This window comes from Ochlerotatus camptorhynchus, unplaced genomic scaffold (genome assembly GCF_037179485.1).
Source record: "Ochlerotatus camptorhynchus isolate MF236.1 unplaced genomic scaffold, CSIRO-AGI_Acam_v1.1 ptg000364l, whole genome shotgun sequence".
Classification (NCBI taxonomy): Eukaryota; Metazoa; Arthropoda; class Insecta; order Diptera; family Culicidae; genus Ochlerotatus; species Ochlerotatus camptorhynchus.
Genome location: NW_027040852.1, coordinates 163456 through 184573, shown reverse-complemented (window position 1 = coordinate 184573; position 21118 = coordinate 163456). Strand labels below are relative to the sequence as shown.

Here is a 21118-nt window from a genome sequence, read left to right as displayed (position 1 = left end):
ACTGAGCTGATGATCTGGAGCAGAAGTCGAGAATAGTGAGAGCAATTCTGCTGGAGAATTAACATCAGCAATAAAATCTGTATCTAGACTGGATTGCACAGCATGGGAAAAGGCATAATATCGTGTGACACGATGTCAATCATATCATCGCGTGGTAGGTGAAGCTCTCTCACATACATTTTTGCTTTTACTGACATATTTTTGGCACATTTTGCGTGCATTTTAGTTTACACGGTGGTTGTTCAGTTGTTGCGTAAGTGGCGTTAACAATTGAAAGGTAGAGTCATGTTATAAGCTACGAATTTATTGGTTTAGACTACACTTACAATTTAAGTAGTTTTAAACTCTATTGGTTTAGATCTAATCTAATCTAAACTAATACAAACGCAGCCAGTACGAGAAAGCATCTTGGAAAATGATTAGGTTAGATGAAGTCTAATCATTTTTCTTGTCTAATTGATGTTTACAGCATATCTGAGGTATGATATAAACATCAATACGGCCAGGCCTACTGCGTTGTATTTGCCGCAAAGATGATTCTTGGAAATAAATGGGAACATTTCTTGAATCTACAGCGGTGGAAGGATGCGTGGAAATACCGTACCAAACGCTCCGAGTTACTATGTGTAGTTGTGTGTAATGTGTAAATATTTGAAGGATCTTACCGAATTTTCTCCTATGTTGGTAAAGATTCTTTAGTGCTTAAAAGTGTCGTTGGATGCATCCGCTCCTTCGATCGGGAGGTTGCAGAAAAATCCAAACAGCCGGTTTGCCATCGGCCTTGCATGTCCAAAAGCCAGATTGTGAGCAATCTCGTGACAGGTGAGCTCTAGCGAATGATTAATCACCCCTCCAAAGACATATGCCACCAGGAAAATCATCTTCCACGATTGGTCCTTCATTATGAACAACATCGCAAACTGCGTTAGCATCATGGCTCCAGCCACAAATTTGAACCGCGGATCGTAACCGAAAACTTCTTGATACTTTTGCAGGATAATCTTCCTTCGACTGGCGTGTGATTCCTCGGTGTAACACCACTCGAAATTCGTCCTGGACACGTGCTGGCCCATTGCGGTCACTTCTTGATTGCTTGAGAAATACTCCCAAAATGAAAATAATCCGAATTCCACAACACTGCTTCACGCAGTGAAGACGCTCAAAAGTAAAAGTACGCCGCCCCGGCTGCAGTATCGATGATAACGACCTGGAATTATCCTTAGCTCGGCCATAAAAGTCTGCACTCGCGAACTTCTCTAGAAAAAAAACGCGACGAAAAAACATAGACGAACAATTTGACAACCGGAAAATTTTCACGTCCGTGTAGAAGCAGGGCACACTTCGATCCTCCTTTTTAAACTCTATTGGTTTAGAGTTCAAAACCACTTATTTCTTTTCCGATTTTGATTTTACCTTATTTCAATGTGAGCTGAAGAGCTGTTCAAAAGAATCGACTCCCGTTAGTGAGCTGGACAGGTCTGCTCCGCTCAGCCAGATGAGCTGATTTACTCACCTCTAGTCCAGGCCGCCATGGGACGCTCTCGGCTCGAGACGCGCGGATATCTCGAAACATGATTTTTCAAAACTGCCTACAATCTCATTTGAAAACGGTTCAATTTAACGACTTCTACCTTTGACCATTCGAAAGAAAACCTTTTTCGTTGGAGGAATGACCTATAAAATCTACAAATTATATTTCTATTATTTCACTATTTTTTCTGAAGCCTTAAAGATGAAAACAGGGGTGAAAAATCGACCAAAAAGTTTGAGATCGCACCATTTTGTCAAATTTGAAGTTTGTTTACCCGTTCTTAGGTCATTCCTCCAATAAATTTAGTTCACTTCAAAGCCTCATTACTCGTGTTGTGTTTCAGATCGATCCTGAGGTACCTTCCTCAAAACGTGACCACGGGCTCCATTTTGTTTTTTTTTGTCTTGCAAAAATTTGAAAATAAATATGAGTTCTAAGCTTTTTGAATTTGAAAACCGCGTCCTTCTATGTTTTTTTTCATTTGCCCACAAAAAATGCCTAACTTTGCTTACTTTTTGGTTTGAATGAGAACCTCTCCATGAGATTTGATCCATTTACGATTTACGATTCTAAAATAAAATCACCGATCAATTGAATTGTATGAGACTAGTGAGATCAGTCATACATTTAAGTAAGGCTTTACAAATATTTACCTGAATTTTGAAGAAATTTTCTGAGATTCCCTGATTTTCCATGTTTTTACAGGTAGTCGACACCCTGCACACCTACTCTAGATTTCTGCAATTTAAAGTTTCTATCGTGAACGCACCTTGCAAAACATAGTGTAAAGACTGATCACAACCCAAACCGAAACTGCACCAGAATAGTTCTATTAATTCTGTTCTTCCTCATCATGTCCAAATATGACCATGTTTTGATGAGATTGTATGTGATCAGATTATTGAAAGTGTAGTCATTTGTAAAACTGCAAGCAGATTCATCGTTTTCTACCAAAGACTTTTATTTTAAACACGGGTATCTTCAACTTCTCGAAATAATTTTTATTTTGTTTGTCGTTTAAATTTAAAACACCAAACATATCGACTGCATGTAGAGAGGATGCCTTGCAACCAATTACCATGCACCATATGACGGTGAAAAGTTTTCTGATGTTAATTTAAAAGTTCTAAGCCTCTTCACATTTAATTGAGGAAAAATCCGCTTATCACCATCTTCTCGTCCCAAAGAAAAAGGCACACACACACACACACACAGCGAAAGCGAAGCACAACAAAATTCGATCCGACAGAAGAGGAGATCCGGTGACAAATTTTCCCGGGATACAGAAACTTCTTTATTGCTCTTGCAGCATGTGAAGGTAAAAAGAAGGAACGCTATTCAGATTCCAGCCGCAATTTGTAACGCCAAAACGAACAAAACTTGCCCCAGTCAGAAGAATTTCGCCCGAAAATGGAAGGAAAATAGAACCAGACTCTTTCGTGTTTTCCCTTTTCAAAAAAAAAACAACCTAAACGTGCCTACAGCGCGAGCAAATTTTCAATGTGTTAAAGTATGCGTAGTACATGGTTTTTCATTAAATTCTTTTTCATTAAATTTCCTCTCCTTTCATGCTGATGGTCGTCTCCTGGGGTCATGTAACTTTTAGTATCATTTCACTTTCATTTTTTGTTGTTGCAGAGACAGCGGGGGCAGTTGTTGGCGATGGCCACTGTCTTCTGTTGGCAGCAGAGAAAAGAACTTGTTCGACAGCACCATCTACCACGCCCGGTGGAACTGGCGAGCAGCGAATCGTCTGCCAAATACAGTAATCTTCATCACCAAATAACTCGAAAATCACTTCCTTCTTCCTCTTCTTTATTGCCCAAAGAAAAGAAAAACTCCACCATAGCCAGTAAGCCAGTTTGCTTGCGGGTTCTTTTTTTTTTCTTCCTTCGGTAGAATTCTTTTTACTCACACACAGTCTCGGTCCTAGCGCATTACGAGGGGTTCGCTCGGGGTTGATGTAATTAGAATATAAATTATGTAATTAGACGATCACGAACGGTTCCCCGAAGCTGCTGCCGTGTGGGGTTCCATTGTAATTTTCACTTTTCAGATTCACAATCGCAACAACCATTATCCCAAGTCAGCAGATTCCAACAGATCTTTCAAGTCATATCTCTACCCCTCGAAGAGCAAATCTTCCGATAAGGCGCGTACTTGCTCTCGCCTTTTTCACCTCTAAACTGTCTGTTCTTCTTTTGGCTTTATCGTCCCGGAGTCTTCTGTGTATCCCTGACTGAATGAACACACCATGGATCGGGCTTATACACTGATGCTGTGCCGCGTTGGTCTCGTTGGTCTCACACGGAGCGCTCGCTGGAGTACATATGCCTTTTGCTTTCGCTTCCTCTTTACTCCGAAAGAGCCATATCATTATTACATTTACAACAATTATTCACAGTCGGAGCACAAATTAATTTAAAACAACCACATTCTTCGAAGTGGATCCGGAATGCATGGTTTTTTTTTCTGGCAGGCTTCAAAGAAGAACTTTTACAGACATCTGTAGGTAGTGCTGTAGTTAGGGGTTAAAATTGAGAAATGTTCGTCGAACTTTGGTTAATCGCTGCTTGAAGGTTGTGAATTAATGTTCCGGTGATTCTTTAAAGTCTGAACGTGAAGGCGAAACTGTTATTCATAGTAGTTCTGTACAAACTTAGAACATACCGTCGAATCCAGGTTTTTTAAACGAAATTTAATCAGCTGAACGCTTAGCAAAACTTTGAACGTTGAAACCTATTTTTCGCAGAAACAACTTTCGAAAAACTCTCAGCATTGTTAAATTTGGCTTTCACCTGATATTTTGATAATGAAAACTTGGCTTTATGTATTAAACACAAAGTTTTGAGTTGTATGAGAGGATCGTAAACTAGTGCTAGGTCGAAAATAAGTGCACCAATCCATGTGCATGTGTTTACCTCGGAAACCCCACAAAGGTCACAGGAGAGAAGATTTTGTTAGTATGCTGGGATCGTTAGATCAGGATTCACCTTGATAAGTGATGCGTAGTTTTGATTAAATGATTTTTTTTTTAAATTCATACGAATGATCCGATTAACTCAGTAATGTAAAGAGGTCTAGTATAGTCCATATAATTTTCATTTTTGCTTTTTTAACACACTAGAGCCAAGTTCAAATACTGTATTATCGAACACCAACCGAACAATACATCACAAGCGATCGTGGTCCAAGATGGCCACTGAACCAGGAAATCCTGGAGATCCGGGAATTAATCGGAAATCGAAAACAACCTTCTGTGTACGGAATCTGGAATTATTTTTTCCAACTAATTTACTTATTTTTTTTCTTTTGAACTTATCTCAGGATATCTTTGAAAATGTCTCAAGGAGTTCCTTAGGATCATTCTTAAAGTTCTTTAGAATTACTTTTACTTTCAGGATTACCCTCAATAGTATTATCGTTCTGTGCGGTATTTCTTAGAAATTTGCTCCATAACAGTCTCGGAATTCAGTGCAGGAATCTTAAGGAATTTCCTCCGAAATACTCTTGAAATCTGCTCTACATTTATCTTCAGATTCTTAATAATTCTCGCATGAATTTTCTTAAATTTCACAATAATTTTCTTTTCAATTCGCTTGAAATATTTCTCTTGGTATGCCATCAACAATTTAGGAAAGTATTCTTCATCATTTCCTAGGATTTCACCTCAGAATTCTATGAGAATAACCTCTAAATTTCCTTGAAGTTCAAGCTGAATAATGAATTAGGTCCTAAGCAACATTGACAGATTTTCTTCGTCAACTCTCTCTTTGTATCCTCGCGGCCACGGTAACACATTCCCAGCGAATTTCAGCACACAGATCGACAAAATAAGCTATTATCTAACATTTTATACGACAAAGACGGCAAGAAACGGTTCAGTACCCAAGTTTTTAACGAAATACAAAGTCAATAGAGATAGCGGCGCCGGTGGTGTAGTGGTAAGCGTGATTGCCTCTCATCCCAGCAGGCCTGGGTTCAATCCCAGTCGGCGCCGCCGGGATGGTCTGAGGCATAAAATCTCTGATCACGCCTTTCTTCGGAAGGGGAAGTAAAGCCGTTGGTTCCCGGTTCATGAGTTGATGGGTCGATAGGTAGGGTCCAGGTGTGGGAGCTGCCTCCCTGGCGTCGGTAGCATTGATGCTCAGCACGGAAAACAAGATCGACGGTAAACAAATCAAGGAAAAAAAAAAGTCGATAGAGAATCGATCAATGTTACTTAGGATAATGCATTGTTCAGCATAAATTCTTTTCAAAATGCTCTTGAGAGGATCTCTTGGAATTTTCTTTGGATTATCTGGACTTTCCTTTGAGTTCCCTGGCAGATTTCATCAGAATCTCCTGAAACACGACACAGCAAAGTTTGGAAATATGCTCAAAATTTCCTGTCAAACCCTCCTGGAAAGTCCTTAAAGATCTTAAGAAATTCTGATGAATTCTATGAGAAATTCTTTTGAAACTTTTTTTTTCAAACAAGCTTGAAATTTTAAAATTTTGAGCTACATTAAGAATTAGATCCCCATGGAACTATTACCCGAGCAAAGCTGGAGATCAAATTAAAATCAAAATTTGCTGTCACGATGTAACTTATTTCGAATACTCCAGTTGATCTAATTTTGGTTGACTTAACGGTTAACACAGCAAAACTAACAGGAAAATTTTACACTGTTGAAGCAAACGGAAAACTAATCCTGCTTTCAATTAAAACAACTTGATTACTGAATTTGCATTCATTATGTTTAACTGAATACGGGCCTGACGTAGATGGTTAGTATCTGTGCTTCTCACGCTGAAAGACTTGAGGTCAAATCTCACCCCGGGCAAGTCACGAATGACCTAATATGTGTTAAACAAATCAAATAAACAATAATCAGTAGTTCAACTACAGATGAACTTTAATTAAATTTTAAACAAGACGTTGAAAGCAGAACTTCAAGTTAAGTTGCTTTCATTTAAAGAGTTTTTACTGCATAATGAAAGCACAATATGAAAATCAATCAAAATCAAAATTATGATAGGAACTGCAAACTTTAATATCGATTTGCTTTCATTTTGTTAACCGACTTTGCTCGGGTATCCACATTTACTTGCAACTTTACTCAGAATTTCTCTTTGATAAGGCGTAGTTTCAGGATTGTAATCATACTTACCTTACCAATCCAGCTAAGACCTTGGTGTCCTTTGCTGTCCGAAGAAGTCGTCTCCACTCTACTCGATGCATGGCCACAAGTCGCCAGCCTCGTAGTCCGCAGGTCGTTTCTTTTGTTCCTGTTGGGTTGCTTTCGAGATCCATTTTCACTGGGCCATCGTCTGGCATTCTTACGACATGCCCAGCCCACCGTAGTCGCCCATTTTTTGCAGTGTGATGTATGCTTCTCCCAGCAGCTGGTGCAATTCCTGGTTCATTTGGCTCCTCCACGTTCCGTCATCCATCTGCACTCCACCGTAGATTGTACGCTACACCTTCCGTTCGAAAACACCAGGGCGCCGGGCTAATCAGCGTCTTGTAGATAGTCAACTTCGTGCCGCGGCGAATTTTATTCGACCGGAACGTCCTTCGGAGTCCAAAGTAGGCACGAATCACTGCCATAATGCGTCTTTGAATTTCTCTGCTGGTATCATTTTCGTTGGTCACCAGTGAGCTCAAATACACGAACTCGTCGACCACCCCGATTTCGTCACCGTCAATCTGAACTCGGGGTGGAAGGCTAACATTGTCTTCCCTAGAACCTCTTCCTCTCATGTATTTCGTCTTCCCTGCGTTGATGGCAAGTCCAATCCGCTTAGCTTCAGCCTTCAGTCTGATGTACGTTTCCACCATCGTCTCAAAGTTCCGAAGCCAAGAAGCTTGGTGGATAAAATTCGCCGCAGCACGAAGTTGATGATGCTCTTGGAATTGCACTGACATTAATAACTGATCTCTAAACTTCCTGACGTTTTCTAAATTTCCATTAATTTTTCGCAACTTCTGTAATGTTTTTTGAAATATTTGTTAGGTTAACTTCCCCACTGTTCTCAGAAATTTTTGAACCAGAAGACCGTGCCACTCGTGTCCATCCCAACTCTTCTTATCACACCTTCAAACGCGATGTTAAATAGCAGACACGATAGTCCATCACTTTGCCGTAATCCCCTTCGAGATTCAAAGGGACTCGGGAGTGTCCCCGATACTCGAACAACGCACATCACTCGATTAATCGTCGCCTTGACCAATCGCGTCAGTTTATCCGGAAATCCGTACTCGTGCATAATTTATAATAGCTGATCTCGATCGATTGTGTCGTATGCGGATTTGAAATCAATTAACACGAACCCTCTTGCAAATAGTGACAGGCGGCGGCATAGAATTTGGGAGAGTACCTCGTAGGCGGCGCTCAGCAGTGTGATCGCGCGGTAGTTGCAGCAATCCAACGTGTCGCCCTTTCTGTAGATTGGGCATACGACACCTTCCATCCAAGCATCGGGTAATATCTCCTCCTCCAAAATCTTGGCAATTACCCAGTGCAGCGCTCTCGCCAGTGCTTGGCCACTGTATTTTAATAGCTCACTTGGTAGTTGATCTACACCAGTTGCTTTGTTGTTTTTCAGCCGACCGATCTCCTTCTCAACTTCTTGGAGATCAGGGGCCGGTAGCCTATTGTTGTTGATTGCAGTCATATCATCATTAATTTTACCGTAGAGTTCATTCTCATTGAATCCATCACAGAATGCTCCTTAACATTCCGTCTGATGTGCTTTAGAGCTCCATGGAATTCTATTCAAAATGCCCATAGTAAACTCTTCAGAAGTAGCTTAGGATTGAAATACTTCTCTTAATTACCTGAAATTTCCAATTAAATTCCATTGGTTATTCTCTCCAGAATTTCATCAGAATTTTCCTCAATTTATTTTGCATTCTCACCATAATCCAATGTTTCTAAGTGTTAGAGTTCTAAAATGTAGTTAAAGTCCTGGAGCCTTGACTTTTGACGTAGGACTACGTCTGTGATTTCTACATGGGGGAACACTTTGTGAAAACCAAAAATGAAACATGTAACGAAATTATGAAAGATTTTGAACGTTAATAACTCAGCTGCCCCTGGACCAATTTAAATAATTTTATCACCAATCGATCAGAAATATTTCCACGCATCAAAAGTAATGCTTGATTTTCAACAAGAAACTATTGAAAAGGTGGTAAATGTCAAGCATGGTCCAAAAGTGTAAATAGCTAACAAATCCACCAATTACTTACATGCCTATGCTGCTTCCCCAACACTGTCATCATAGAGACGTTAGTAGACGAAACAAGTCGAAGTGTCATTCGGTTCCGATCTTCGGGCGTGTGCGGATAGGGAGGATGCAATTGCGTAACATCGCAAAATTCAAAATCACACGCCCCCAACGACCATACAAAATGCTCTCCAGAGTTATAATCTTGTAACCAAACTAGGAAGCAGGGGATGCAAGCGATTTTGGTCGTTTCTCTTCATGGACTTTCTGTTCCGTTAATAACTCGACGGCAAACACATTCATTGATAAGTTTGTTGTTCTGAATGATAGAAAAGCATAGCAGAAATAGTGCGAAATAGGTTAGTGTAGCCATAGGAAATCGATGAAGAGAATTGGTTCAACCCCTGTCCAGCAGCAGACAGTTGACATTGAACCGAATAATATGGGATTGTCCGTTCCGATTTGCTGATCCAGCTGCCTACAAGTCATCATCATCTTCCAAAAGCTTTAAGCCTGTATTACTATTGGCTAATTTCGGAACACGTCCCAACTAAAATTCATCTTCTTTTCCTTTATTTAACGTCGGTCTCTGTTCCGCAATCTAGTGCCAATCACCGACGGACATCGATTGCCATCCATTGACGGCAACCGAATGAGCAGAAAGGCAGCTTCCACACCTGCGTAGGATATCGCACCCATTCACAACGCACATGGGCCGGGACCAACGACTTTACTTCCCTTCCGAAGGAAGACGAACTAAAATTCATATCAAAAGGTTCTTTTCAGGGCAATCATAGTCATACTAAAGAGTATAAACAGAGAGAACCCCGGTCAAATTCTTGTTCCTACACAAAACACAAGCTCCTGCTGCAGTTAACAAATAATATTTATATATAAGACCACGAAGTCCTACGTCACAATTGCGTACAACCCCATAGGGCGTCCCTTGTAGTTTATTTTTTAATATTTGAAAACGTCGTATTGAAGTCAGAAATCTCGCAAAGTTCAAACATGTAAAAAATCTGGCCTACCCAAGGAATTTTTTAAAATAGTTTAATTTTCTTAGTCCTCAAATTCGAATGATATTCCTTAGATTTAAGAAAAATAATTTCTATGTTCAATATTTCAATTTGGTCTAGTGCAGTTTACATGTAACATAGATACATTTCAGAATTCTGAATCTTTTTAAAACATTTAAAATCGTTCAAAGTGTTTTTTATGTTACTTCATACGCGAAGTTAACGATTTTCAGAGTTGGTTGGAAATGCTAACATGAAGCTTTAGTGTGATGATTTATTAGCTAGAGAATGATCTTTAGAAGAGGGTAGGTGGATAGTTCCGTTAGAGTACGGCAGTATGAAAATTGAATAGAAGTTGAAAATGAGCGAAGGGCCATTAAAGCGACAGTTTTTCAAGGCTAGGCAAAAATGTGCGTTTATCTTGAAAAACTGTCGCTTTAATGGCCCTTCGCTCATTTTCAACTTCTATTCAATTTTCATACTGCCGTACTCTAACGGAACTATCCACCTACCCTCTTCTAAATATCATTCTCTAGCTAATAAATCATCACACTAAAGCTTCATGTTAGCATTTCCAACCAACTCTGAAAATCGTTAACTTCGCGTATGAAGTAACATAAAAAACACTTTGAATGTAACAACTCAAGGCGGGAGTAGCCGTCAACAATGCTGATGATGGTACAGCACGCAACAACCACCCTACTGCTTTCTCTCTGAGATGATCACGTTGGTCATGACGAGAGGAGCAACACAATAGTTGGGTAAAGAAGAACTGCATTATAACACACCATCGACTGGAAATGCTCTCGAAACGTGGGGCTTTAGGTAGTGATGAAAACGTCGCTAGAACTATTCCACAGCCGCAGTCAGTTTATGAGCAACAAGAGGGACGCACATTTTTGCCTGTGGACTTGGAGACATACTTCAAGTCCCCGCGTACATCGTACGGGCTAGGCAAAAATGTGCGTTTATCTTGAAAAACTGTCGCTTTAATGGCCCTTCGCTCATTTTCAACTTCTATTCAATTTTCATACTGCCGTACTCTAACGGAACTATCCACCTACCCTCTTCTAAAGATCATTCTCTAGCTAATAAATCATCACACTAAAGCTTCATGTTAGCATTTCCAACCAACTCCATTTAAAATCGCTTTAATCTACAAATAATTTCTTACAACAAATGTAATGGCAGGTCTTACAATGATCTGTAGCGCCCAAGCAAGTTTTCCAGAATGATTATTTTCGTACCTTCACGAAGCGATTTTCTAAGCGCAGTGCATTTGGGGAATATTAAGCTAAAAATTTCAAAATTTTAAAATCCTTCCAACTAGCAGATCTCAATTGTTAGATTGTTTTTGAACTACGGAACTGTTTGGTAAAAGTTTAAAATCAGTGAAAAAAAAAAACAAGACAACTTGTGCAGACTTTGTTCACTTAACCCAATTTAGTGATAAAGGAAAACATAAAATTTGTCGATTTTATTGATTTCTGACGTGTAACGGTCATTTTTAATTTAACCGACTTTTTCAGCTGGCTGTTCAAAAACCCGATAAAAGTAGAAGGGTCTGTGTCATTTAGTTCTTTTATTTGATCGATCATCTATTATCATAACCTTTTCCGTTTTTGAATTGTAGGCGTACCAAATTTGTAGTATTTTTTTTTCAAAGAGAAAGTTTATGAAGAGAATTGATCAAAATCATTTGCACCCCTGCTTCCAAGTTTGGTTACAAGATTACAGCCACGGTAGAGCAGTTTGTGTGGTCGTTGGGGGCGTGTGGTTCTGAATATGGACAAACAGGAACAGATAAATTGTATTCCAAGTCTTCACTGTAATAGGCTTGTTGGCCCTGAAAAGGTGTTCAGTGTAGGTGACAGCATCACGGATCTCATTTTCCAGGAACATCTTCAGCACACCTCGTACATCAGACCGGAGATACGTTTGACAACCGGCACGTCGAACCAGACGACGGATGGCGGTTATCACCAAGAACCTTGCGATGACGCTGGGCGCCTTCTTTACCAAGACCTTTTCCTCCTTTGCCACAACCAGTCATTGTTGCTTGATAGGTAGAAGAGTGGACTACCTAACCTGCCACCACCTTCCTACTGCTGCTTCTGCTGCCTGTTTACCACGCCGTCCGAAGCAAATCCGGAGTGATTTGAAATTTTGGCGTAATTGTATTTGTAAACAAACAAGTCAATCGCCGATTTATCGCAAATAAAAGCTCAATTTTGAAAACTAATAACACTATGAGGAAAAGGTATGATTCCTCTATCATTTGGTATAGTTTGTTTATAAGATTGAGCTTTTATTCACGAGAAATTGGCGATTGACCTGTTTGTTTACAAATACAATTACGCCCAAATCTCAAATCACTCCGGAATTGAGTTGAGGCTAGACAGCAGCGTTTTTTTGTATCTTTTCAAGTTAAAGCAGAATGATGTGCAACCCAGTGGCACTCGATTATGACGGCTGGGTTTGGGAAGAACGTTTATTTCATGAAAACAGTGATAACATTATCACTTTTTATTTGTGCACTGGACAATACTTAACATTACCACTTTTTCAATAGTTCAATTTGGAAGCATTGTTATTGATGCGTAGAAATATTTCTGATCGATTGGTGATAAAATTATTGAATTTGGTTCAGGGGCAGCTGAGTTATTAATGTTCAAAATCTTTCATAATTTTGTTACATGATTCATTTTTGTTTTTCACAAAGAGTACCCCCATATAGAAATCACAGACGTAGTCCTACCAGCGTTGCCAGAATGTTTTAAAGCTTATCGGTACCGAAGGTTTTAAAAAATCGGTATTTATCGGTATTTACTATTTTAAATAATTTTATATTTTTGCCGTTTTTGAAAGCGACATTTTTTACTTTTGGACTATGATCGGAAAATTCTGGAAGAAAACTCCGGTGAATGTTTGAATAAGCTTCTGGAGGAAGCTGAAAAAACATCCATAGAAAGAAGAAATAAGCTCTCCTGGAGGAAATTTGAGGAAAGTTCTGAGAGAAGTTGGAAAAACATCCGCGGATCTTCCAAGGCATAAATTGAGAAACTTCTGGCGAAAATTTAAAGAAATTTTCAGAAAAAAAAAATCAAATTTCACGTTCAGATTTCGGAAATTTTAAATAAATTCCAGAAGTAGCCTTTTCCAAGGGAAGCCAGAAGAAGCTCGGAAAAACCTTCCAATAGAAGTAAAAAAAACCAACTGGACAAAATTCCAGAACTAGACGAAAAAAAAAAATTCTGGGAGATGTTTAAATGAATTTTCTGGAGAAGACAGAAGAAACTTCCTAAAGACGCTGGCATGTAGATTGGAAAAAAAATTCTGGAGGAAGTCGGAAGCCTGAGCGCTAACGGAACAGTCGAAAGAAACAAGGACATAATTCCGGAAGAAAGAGCTCTTGTGGGATGTGCTAATGATCAAGAAAATTTTCCAAATGGTCATAAAACATCCCTGAAGACCCCGCAATGCCCTGAAGTTTTTGGAACATTCCTGAAATGTACTTAGGATTACTCCATATGTTCTCGAGCTGTTTTGGAGTACTCTGATCATCTTTGAAATACTTGGAACTTTCCTGATTATGATGAGACTACCGGAATATCACTAATTAACTTTAAAGGTCTCTAGACTTTCTTGAAGATTGCGAAATTTTTTAAGCGCTCTCAAAATTTTCTTGAATTTATTGTAACATCAGCATTGAAGTTCTCTGATCTTCCCGATTTTTCTAATTTTAAAAGTATCGACACTGCCATTAATAAGCACGGAACTTCCCATAAAATGTTCTCACAATGTGAACATTAGCACATGTGTAACTTCGCTCACGTTTCTTAAATTTGCATGAGCCCCTCGGAACATTGCTGAATTTTCGGAAATCGCCTGAGTTTCTGGGAACTTCTTTAAAATTTCAGCGATTTCCTTGAAATTATTGATCTGATCTGATTGTCCTGATGTTTTTGGAGCTTCCCAAAGTTCTCTCAATTCTCCTGAAACTAATGGAACTGTCCCGAAAACCATTGAATTAATTTCCAGACGTTCTTTGGGCTTGTGAAGTATACAAAATATGTATGATGTTTCCTTAAGATCACTGTAGCTCGCTGGACCGAGTTTTAGAATTTTAACAGAATTTATTGAAACATTCTTTATTTTATCAAAACTTACTTAAAAGTCTGGCCTTTTCTGAAGTTAGTTAGTTTTCTTTATTATGGATGCTTTCAGCCTGAGACTGGTTCGGCTCCGGTGTTTTCTAAAGTTTCAGAACTTTTTAAAAGTTCCTGCAGCTAGTGTGGATCCGCAATCAAAATCTAGAAGCATCCCTGAAGTTCCGGGAAGAATCATTCGAGCGAAGGCTGAAGAAGCTTCTAAGGGAAGTCAAAATAAGTTTCCGAGAGGAATTGTTAACAGAAAATTTCAGGGGAAAGTTGGAAGAAAATCCAGGAAGTTAAATAATGTTTAAAAAGTATTTCCTGATTCCCCCGAAATTACCAGAAAGAGCCATCGACTGTTTATCGATTCACGGGTAGCCAAAAACGGTGAGAAAATCGAAACATTAATCGAAAGAGTATCCATAAGACATTTTTGAAGATGATTTTTTTAAAGACTCAAAAAATTTGAGATGTTCAAAAAGATACAAGTCTCACACAATAATTTTCTCCGAAATCATGAGTGCAGACAGGCAATAATTATTTTGATTATTTAAAAATCGGTATAAATCGGTATAACACATCAAAAATCGGTATTCTGAGGAACCTTATCTGTATATCGGTATCTAGTTCGGAAATCGGGATAAATACCGATAAATCGGTATATCTGGCAACGCTGAGTCCTACGTCAAAATTTTCAGTGTGAATTCAATAATTTTCATTGTATAATGAGCTTCCGATCTTCAACGAAACTTAACAGAGTCTTGGCGATTATTTAATTTTTAGTTCATTTGCGACCCACTGTCTTCTTTCGTTATGTTAATAAGCCCATCAACGTACGAACTAAATCACGAATGAATTTTCATTTCGACTTATTTGGTATCGCATGGTGCTAACGTTTCTGTACAATCTATTTTGTTTTTGAAATTGCAAGCATGTTGATGATCCGCAATATGTTAACGAGGTGTCGTTGTTGAGTGATTTTTGCGAAGGATTAATTGTTCGGAACGTTACGTCTGTTTGTCTGTGCCTTTAGCTGATGAGTCTGATCGAGCAAATCTTCACGATAAATGATGATGAAATTCAAATAAAAAGGACATGTAAATTTAAGAGCTGATAGAATGAGAAATATGTTACAGGACAAAACACACGTTTGATTCAAATGATGCTCGTTATGGCTAAACTTTCTATCCTAAATGACTATTGGACGAATCAGTCTTTCAGCAAGTTATTCGGTATTCCGTCTGTCTAAACTATCATCCTAAAATTGAAATCCTACCTACCAGCATACTCTCGCTACGTCACTGCATGCAAAAAGGCAAAGTGTAAACTTACAATCAACCTCCAGGAATGTTGCGTATGTGACACACCAAAAGTTTTGTGGTTCCGTTCGAAGGAACGATACAGAGTAGAACTGACAGCAGTAGTTCGGTAGCAGCAGCAGCAGCAGCGCGCCAGCCAGCAGTTTATTTACCGAATCCCCTGATGACATTCTTGTGGTTGACCGGATGTGCTGGATGTGGAGGTCCCCTTGCTAGGCTATCACCTCGAGGCATTCATACAAATCGGTGTATTTCCCTGTCGGTAGTTTTGGTGGAAGATTTCCAAAAACCAGCCTGTGCTGGCTGCTGCTGAATGAACCGGCAAGGGGAATTGGACGGGCAAGAGTCGTTAAATTTTCCCTTTTCCTAACGAGCTGCGCATATGGGACAGTGCCGTTGATTTATAGGCCCCGCTCCGGCCAGACAGTTACAGATGGCACCACAGACGACGGCGACAGGCGAAGCACGGGGTTGCAACGTTTGTTTAGAGTAGCAATCAACAAATTAATGTGTACCGAGAGCCGTGCGCCCGTCCGCCCGTCCGCCTCGATCTGTTAATATGTTAAATGAGTGTGTGTGTGTGCGTGCATGTAAATGTAAATGTGGGACGATGTTGGCAGTATTATTGTTTGGTTCGGCAGGGTTTTACAGCAAAGGACGCCGGTGCGAAGAGAATCTGTAAAGCAGCAGGTGATCTGACACGGTAAATTACGTGTAGCAAAGTAATCTTTGCATCGTTGGGTGACTTAGAATCGTTTTGAATGGTGATTAGGCTCTTGAATTCATTGCTTTGAATTTGACATCTGGAATGATTTACGATTTGATGGGGTCCCTGTATGAGTGATGGAGTGCGTTGAGAGAAAGTATTAAGTGAATGAATCTGAGAAGGTATAATTTGTCGATGGCAATGAAAGTCAAATTCGTTCCAACGTTTTTTTTTTATAAAACCTCTCGCTCTAATCGCCAAATTTGACGGAAAAAAGAGTGTACTGCTCGCGATATAGCAGCCGAAATGGGAAAACATTTTCATTAAATACGATATAAAGCAACGGTGAGTGCTTCGTAAAATCCTCTGGATTGAAATTTCCACCGTTGCACATCCTCCGGAAACGACCACGCTTTACCATTTCAGTCGCATTTAGTCCGGGTGAAAGGCTTAAGGTACACCAGCTACTAACTCCGGCGTGAGCTTTGCGATATAAATTGCAAGATTGTAAGAGCGGATTTCACCTCCTCGCTCGCTCGTTTGGACGTTAATTCGTTCGGTCCGTACCTACATACGTACCATCATTATCCCCAGAGCTAGTAGCAAACTGGGCAAAAGTACCGAGTCCAGGTAGAAGCACACACCAACCAGCTCTAGGAAGCATATAGTCCTTATCTCAATGCCCAATTAAATCCAGATGAACTGCTCGACGCCGCGTCGTCGTCGTCGTCGTCGGTCGTTTGTGCTCCGCTGGTTGCTTTTGCGGTGTAGGGTACAGTGTGGTCTTCTCCTCGACGACTGTGTATTGAAGGTGTGAAGAAAAGCATCGGGGAATTACCCCTACCTATTTTCCGAGAGCAAAAGTGTAGCATAAATGAGATGCTTTTCTGAATATCGCACGTTGGAGATTATGTGTTTTATGTCTTATGGTGGCGGTCGGTGGCGGTGGTGCAAACACTTTAGCCTAAAGCTTCAAACCACTTTAACGCGTTCCAACGCAACAATATCGCCGTCGTCGTCGTCGTCGTCGTCGTCGCCTTCGTCTATATGATTTCAAAAAACGTAGAAAAGTATAGTGGGAAGTGCAACTTTGAGTGCCAAAGTGGAAACTTCTCGCCACATCAGAAAGAAAGAAGTCTATAGAGGATAATCGTAGGTGTTTCGTTGCTGAGTGACACCGCTACTTGTTTGAGGGTTATGAGTGTGGGTCTCAATGATCCGGTTGGGTTTTGTCATAAAAGCTTTCGAAACTGTATACTTTTTAGAGCTTCCAGTGGATGGCCGGTTATTCAAAAGAAACCCTCTGAAGTCATTTATTTCAAAATGTTGAACGCTCAGCAAAGTCACTTCAAAGCACGTGTAATGGTTTCTGAGTAAACTACAAGAGTGTGGGTAGTAGTAAAAAATCGCTCTCTTCAAGCTACCTTTTCAACAACGGTTTTTTTAGTTAGTGATTTAACAACAATCCATAACACTATAAGGTGTCCCAGAAAGCATGAGAACAGAACTAACATTTTTTATTTCATTTATATGTTCTCTATAGTATTCTCTTTCAATTGAATGAAAATAATCCGCAGTTCCTTTAATCGTATGTCAAGGAGCGACCTTTTGATCTGACGCTGCCCATGAGCTTCAGCACAGGTTCCTTGGCGATAATTTTGGCCACTTGTGTCCATTCTTTTTTTAAATTCTTCGATTGAATTCGCTGCCTTAAAGTGTTTCCGTATATAAGGACTGTCCATTAATGAAAGTAGATACCTGTTTCTAAAAGGAAAATATGTATTTTCGAACAAATTCATAAGTTTACTTTATATAAATGAAAATCAACATACATATGACCGATTTCACGTGAGTTTGAATGTTCACTTCTCATTTCTGAAGAACGCTCGGACTTTTCTCTTGATACCGCCCATTAGATTCTGCACAACTTTCTTCTTAACTTTTCGTTGTGCTGCAGACCAAATTTTCTTGAAGCAGTCAATAGAGCTTACTTCTCTTCCATCTTTCTTGAGATGCCGTTTAATTATTGCCCAGTATATTTTGATAGGACGCAGTTCAGGGCAGTTTGAGGGATTTTGGAATTTTTCGACAAAATCAACTTTTTCCTTCTTGAGGATCCGTATGCTTTCGGTAGATGGGTTGAAGCCGTTTTTGGATGCATTCTTTTCTGTAATTTTCACCATTGATTGTGCCCGTTGTGAAATACGAAGAACTCTTCAAGCCACAGGAGCAAATGGCTTGCCACACCAAAACCTTTTTTCCAAATTTTTCGGTTCGGATGTATCGCACATCATTAGGCACATCTGTCCTCTGCTCAGCGTTGAAAAATTGCGGCCCGGGAAATGTACTGGTATCCAATTTGACGTACGTCTCGTCGTCCATCAAAATTCACCGGTTCGGCTTTTCAAGGAGAACGTCATATAAGTATTTTTTTTTTATCTAGTTCGTTTATTTGAAAGGCTCAATCGCGTTAGCTTTACGGAGCCGATAGTTCATTGTTCTTTGTTTGTAACAAAATTCTCTTAATTCTATGTCTAGTAGGAGTTGGGCCGAATACTCGCGGCTTACTCGAGGTTAGAAAGGTACATTGTCGAAGGATAGGATCAGGGGAGGAGCTTGGGGGTAAGGTTTCGTTGTCTCATCAGAGCGTTGTCGCCAGTATTAACGGTAGTGCGGTTCTAGTTTCGTCTGGAGTTCGACCGGCTATGGTGACCAGTGGGCGACGATGAGACTTATCGAGACGGGGGGACAACGTCATACAAGTTGCGTGACCGTATTTTCGAAGAAGCTTTTTGTGAATCCGTCCTTTTGGGTGCTTTTTGCTTCTTGTAGGTTCTGATATTATTACGTTTTTTGATATTCTGCACGGAACTGTCCAATTTTTGGCAATTTCACCAACGACGGTTTATGCGATTTCAAAAGGCGTACTGCTGCCAGCTCCTTTTTCTGGTCCGATGCCCCCTTTTGGCGCCCAGATTTCGGTAAATATTCAAGAGAACACGTTTCTCCAAACTTCTTAACAATCTTACAGTGGCGTCACGTGAGAAAATTCACTAGTTGTGCACCTATTTTATTTATTTTTTGTCTGTAACAGTAGAAGCCAATTTTGATGCATAATAAAAAAAATGGGATACAAATCTTTCGACGGGGGTACCTGCATAAAAATTAAACTAAATGATGATGGGAAACAGTTCTGCTACCAGTTTTGCTTACTCTTGCATAGAAACATTGATTTTCTTTTTAAGTCTCATGTTTATGATATTTGTCATCGTTACTCACCTTCAGGCAAACGGTCTTTTCAGGAGGTCATCAACAATATCCTGTTCCATGATTCCTATTTAATTTTGCACTATGCTATGAACAATATTCCATCAATGCTCTGAGGCTAATGAATGAAATGCAGAAATGGTAGTGAGAAAATTTAAAAATTTAAAAATTCGATGTGTGCGTGTAGGTAGGTATACAACGAATGACGGCTCTCCACGATTCAATCAATTCAGAGAGAAACTCAAATGCGACGTAGCCTATACATGCCAATTTATTCTCTTCTCTTTAAACTGTGCAAAGATAGAAGTGCACAAAATAAACACTAACACAGCGGCAATTATGCTTACGGGACTTCAATACATATACAACTGATCTGGTTGTAAATACGAGCGTTTCTGGTGCACAAGCATAAGTGCTCAGACTTGGAGAACTTAGCATGCGGTAGCTTTTGTAGAACGAAGGCATATTTTCCTTGCTTGTTTTGTGTCGCTCATTCGCCATAGAAGCCCAAAAAGAGTGTTGTCTGCACGTGGTAAAATCCCAGCGTGCCCGTACGTGAAAACAAAATCGCTATGCCTCGCTTCTGTTTTACGTACATTTCTTTCAGTGGTGGGTAAAACGGAGGTTGAGCAGCGATGTGGTAAACAATTCAGCTACTATCCAGTGATGTGGTGGATAATTCAGTTACTATCGATATGAAACCAATAAATAGGGCGGACAAAAATGGTTTTAATTGAGTATTAAATTTTTGCCTTTTAATTTTTATGAAATATAAATTTTACTTTTTGAAAATTTGAGACTGTGCAGTGCACGAGGTGCACATATGGACGAGACGCCACTGAATCGTGAACACTGTTGATTTACTGCACTTCACGCTTTTTGCCAATTCTCGAAACGACAACTTTTCGGAAAACCATTTGTGCAGAATTAATCTGCAAACTAAACAATGTTTTTACACACTGAGCGAAAATTCACAATTTTTCGTTACGTTTTAACCCTTAACCCTTAATCCACTTTCTTTAATGAACAGTCCTTATCCCTTCGAAAGGGCCCAAAAAGTTTCGATTGACCGGGCCTCCGGACAATTCGGAGGATTCATTTCTTTTGGCACGTATTGCACTTTGTTTGCTTTGTACCCAGCTACCGTGTCTACTACTCGAGTGCATTGACGACAAATCGGGCCAAAATAGTACTGGGCCATCATGTTGACGGATCATGGGCCGCAGATGGCGATTCAAACATTTCCAAACGTAAATGTTGGTGGTTATCGTCACAAATGGCTCAGACAACTTGCCACACTCACATATCGCTTGCCAGATCATGGCATTCTAACCATTTTTTTCGGTAAAAGTTGACGGCGTCATCAACTTCCTGACCATCACGGACGGATTGGTCTCCCGGAAGCGTCTTGAAGTCAAATTTGACGTATGTTTCATCGTCCATGATAAAACACACCAATTTTCCACACAGCATGCTATCATATAACTTCCAAGTCCTCGGTTTGACGGATGCGGCTTGTTTCTGACTCCGTTTCGGCTTCTTCTGCTTCTTGAAAGTTTTCAACCCGTTTCTTGCCTTGGCACGTTTGACGTTACTCTTCGATGTTCTCAGTTTTTTGGGCAAATCTCGAACAGAGGTGATCTTCTGATCAACTTCGCACCGGTCCCGGTTTAGGCCAGATTTCGATGTGTCCTCGAAGGTAATTTCTTCACCGAACTTCCGGATGGCAGTTTGGACTGCTGTTTTTTTTTCTTTGTTCGGGACCTAACACTACTGCGACCAGTAAATCGATCTATTGTAGTATATCCCGTGTCCTTAGTTTAGTGCATGTCGTATTACTCCATCACTATTGAGGAATGATGAACTATTCGATTTTTTTACAGTTGCCACTCTTGCATTTATCGCAA

The 21118-nt window shown here is 39.9% G+C and overlaps 2 protein-coding genes across 2 annotated transcripts in view; one reads left to right on the top strand and one right to left on the bottom strand.

Annotated features, from left to right (window-relative positions):
• The window catches only part of LOC135709776 (Krueppel homolog 1-like), a 184123-nt gene that overhangs the window by 151349 nt on the left and 11656 nt on the right, over positions 1-21118 (top strand). The gene's annotated exons all lie outside the window — the stretch shown is intronic.
• On the bottom strand, positions 696-1073 carry LOC135709788 (sphingolipid delta(4)-desaturase DES1-like). Its single transcript, XM_065232179.1, has one exon. It carries the CDS (start codon positions 1071-1073, stop codon positions 696-698), a length of 378 nt encoding a protein of 125 aa, XP_065088251.1.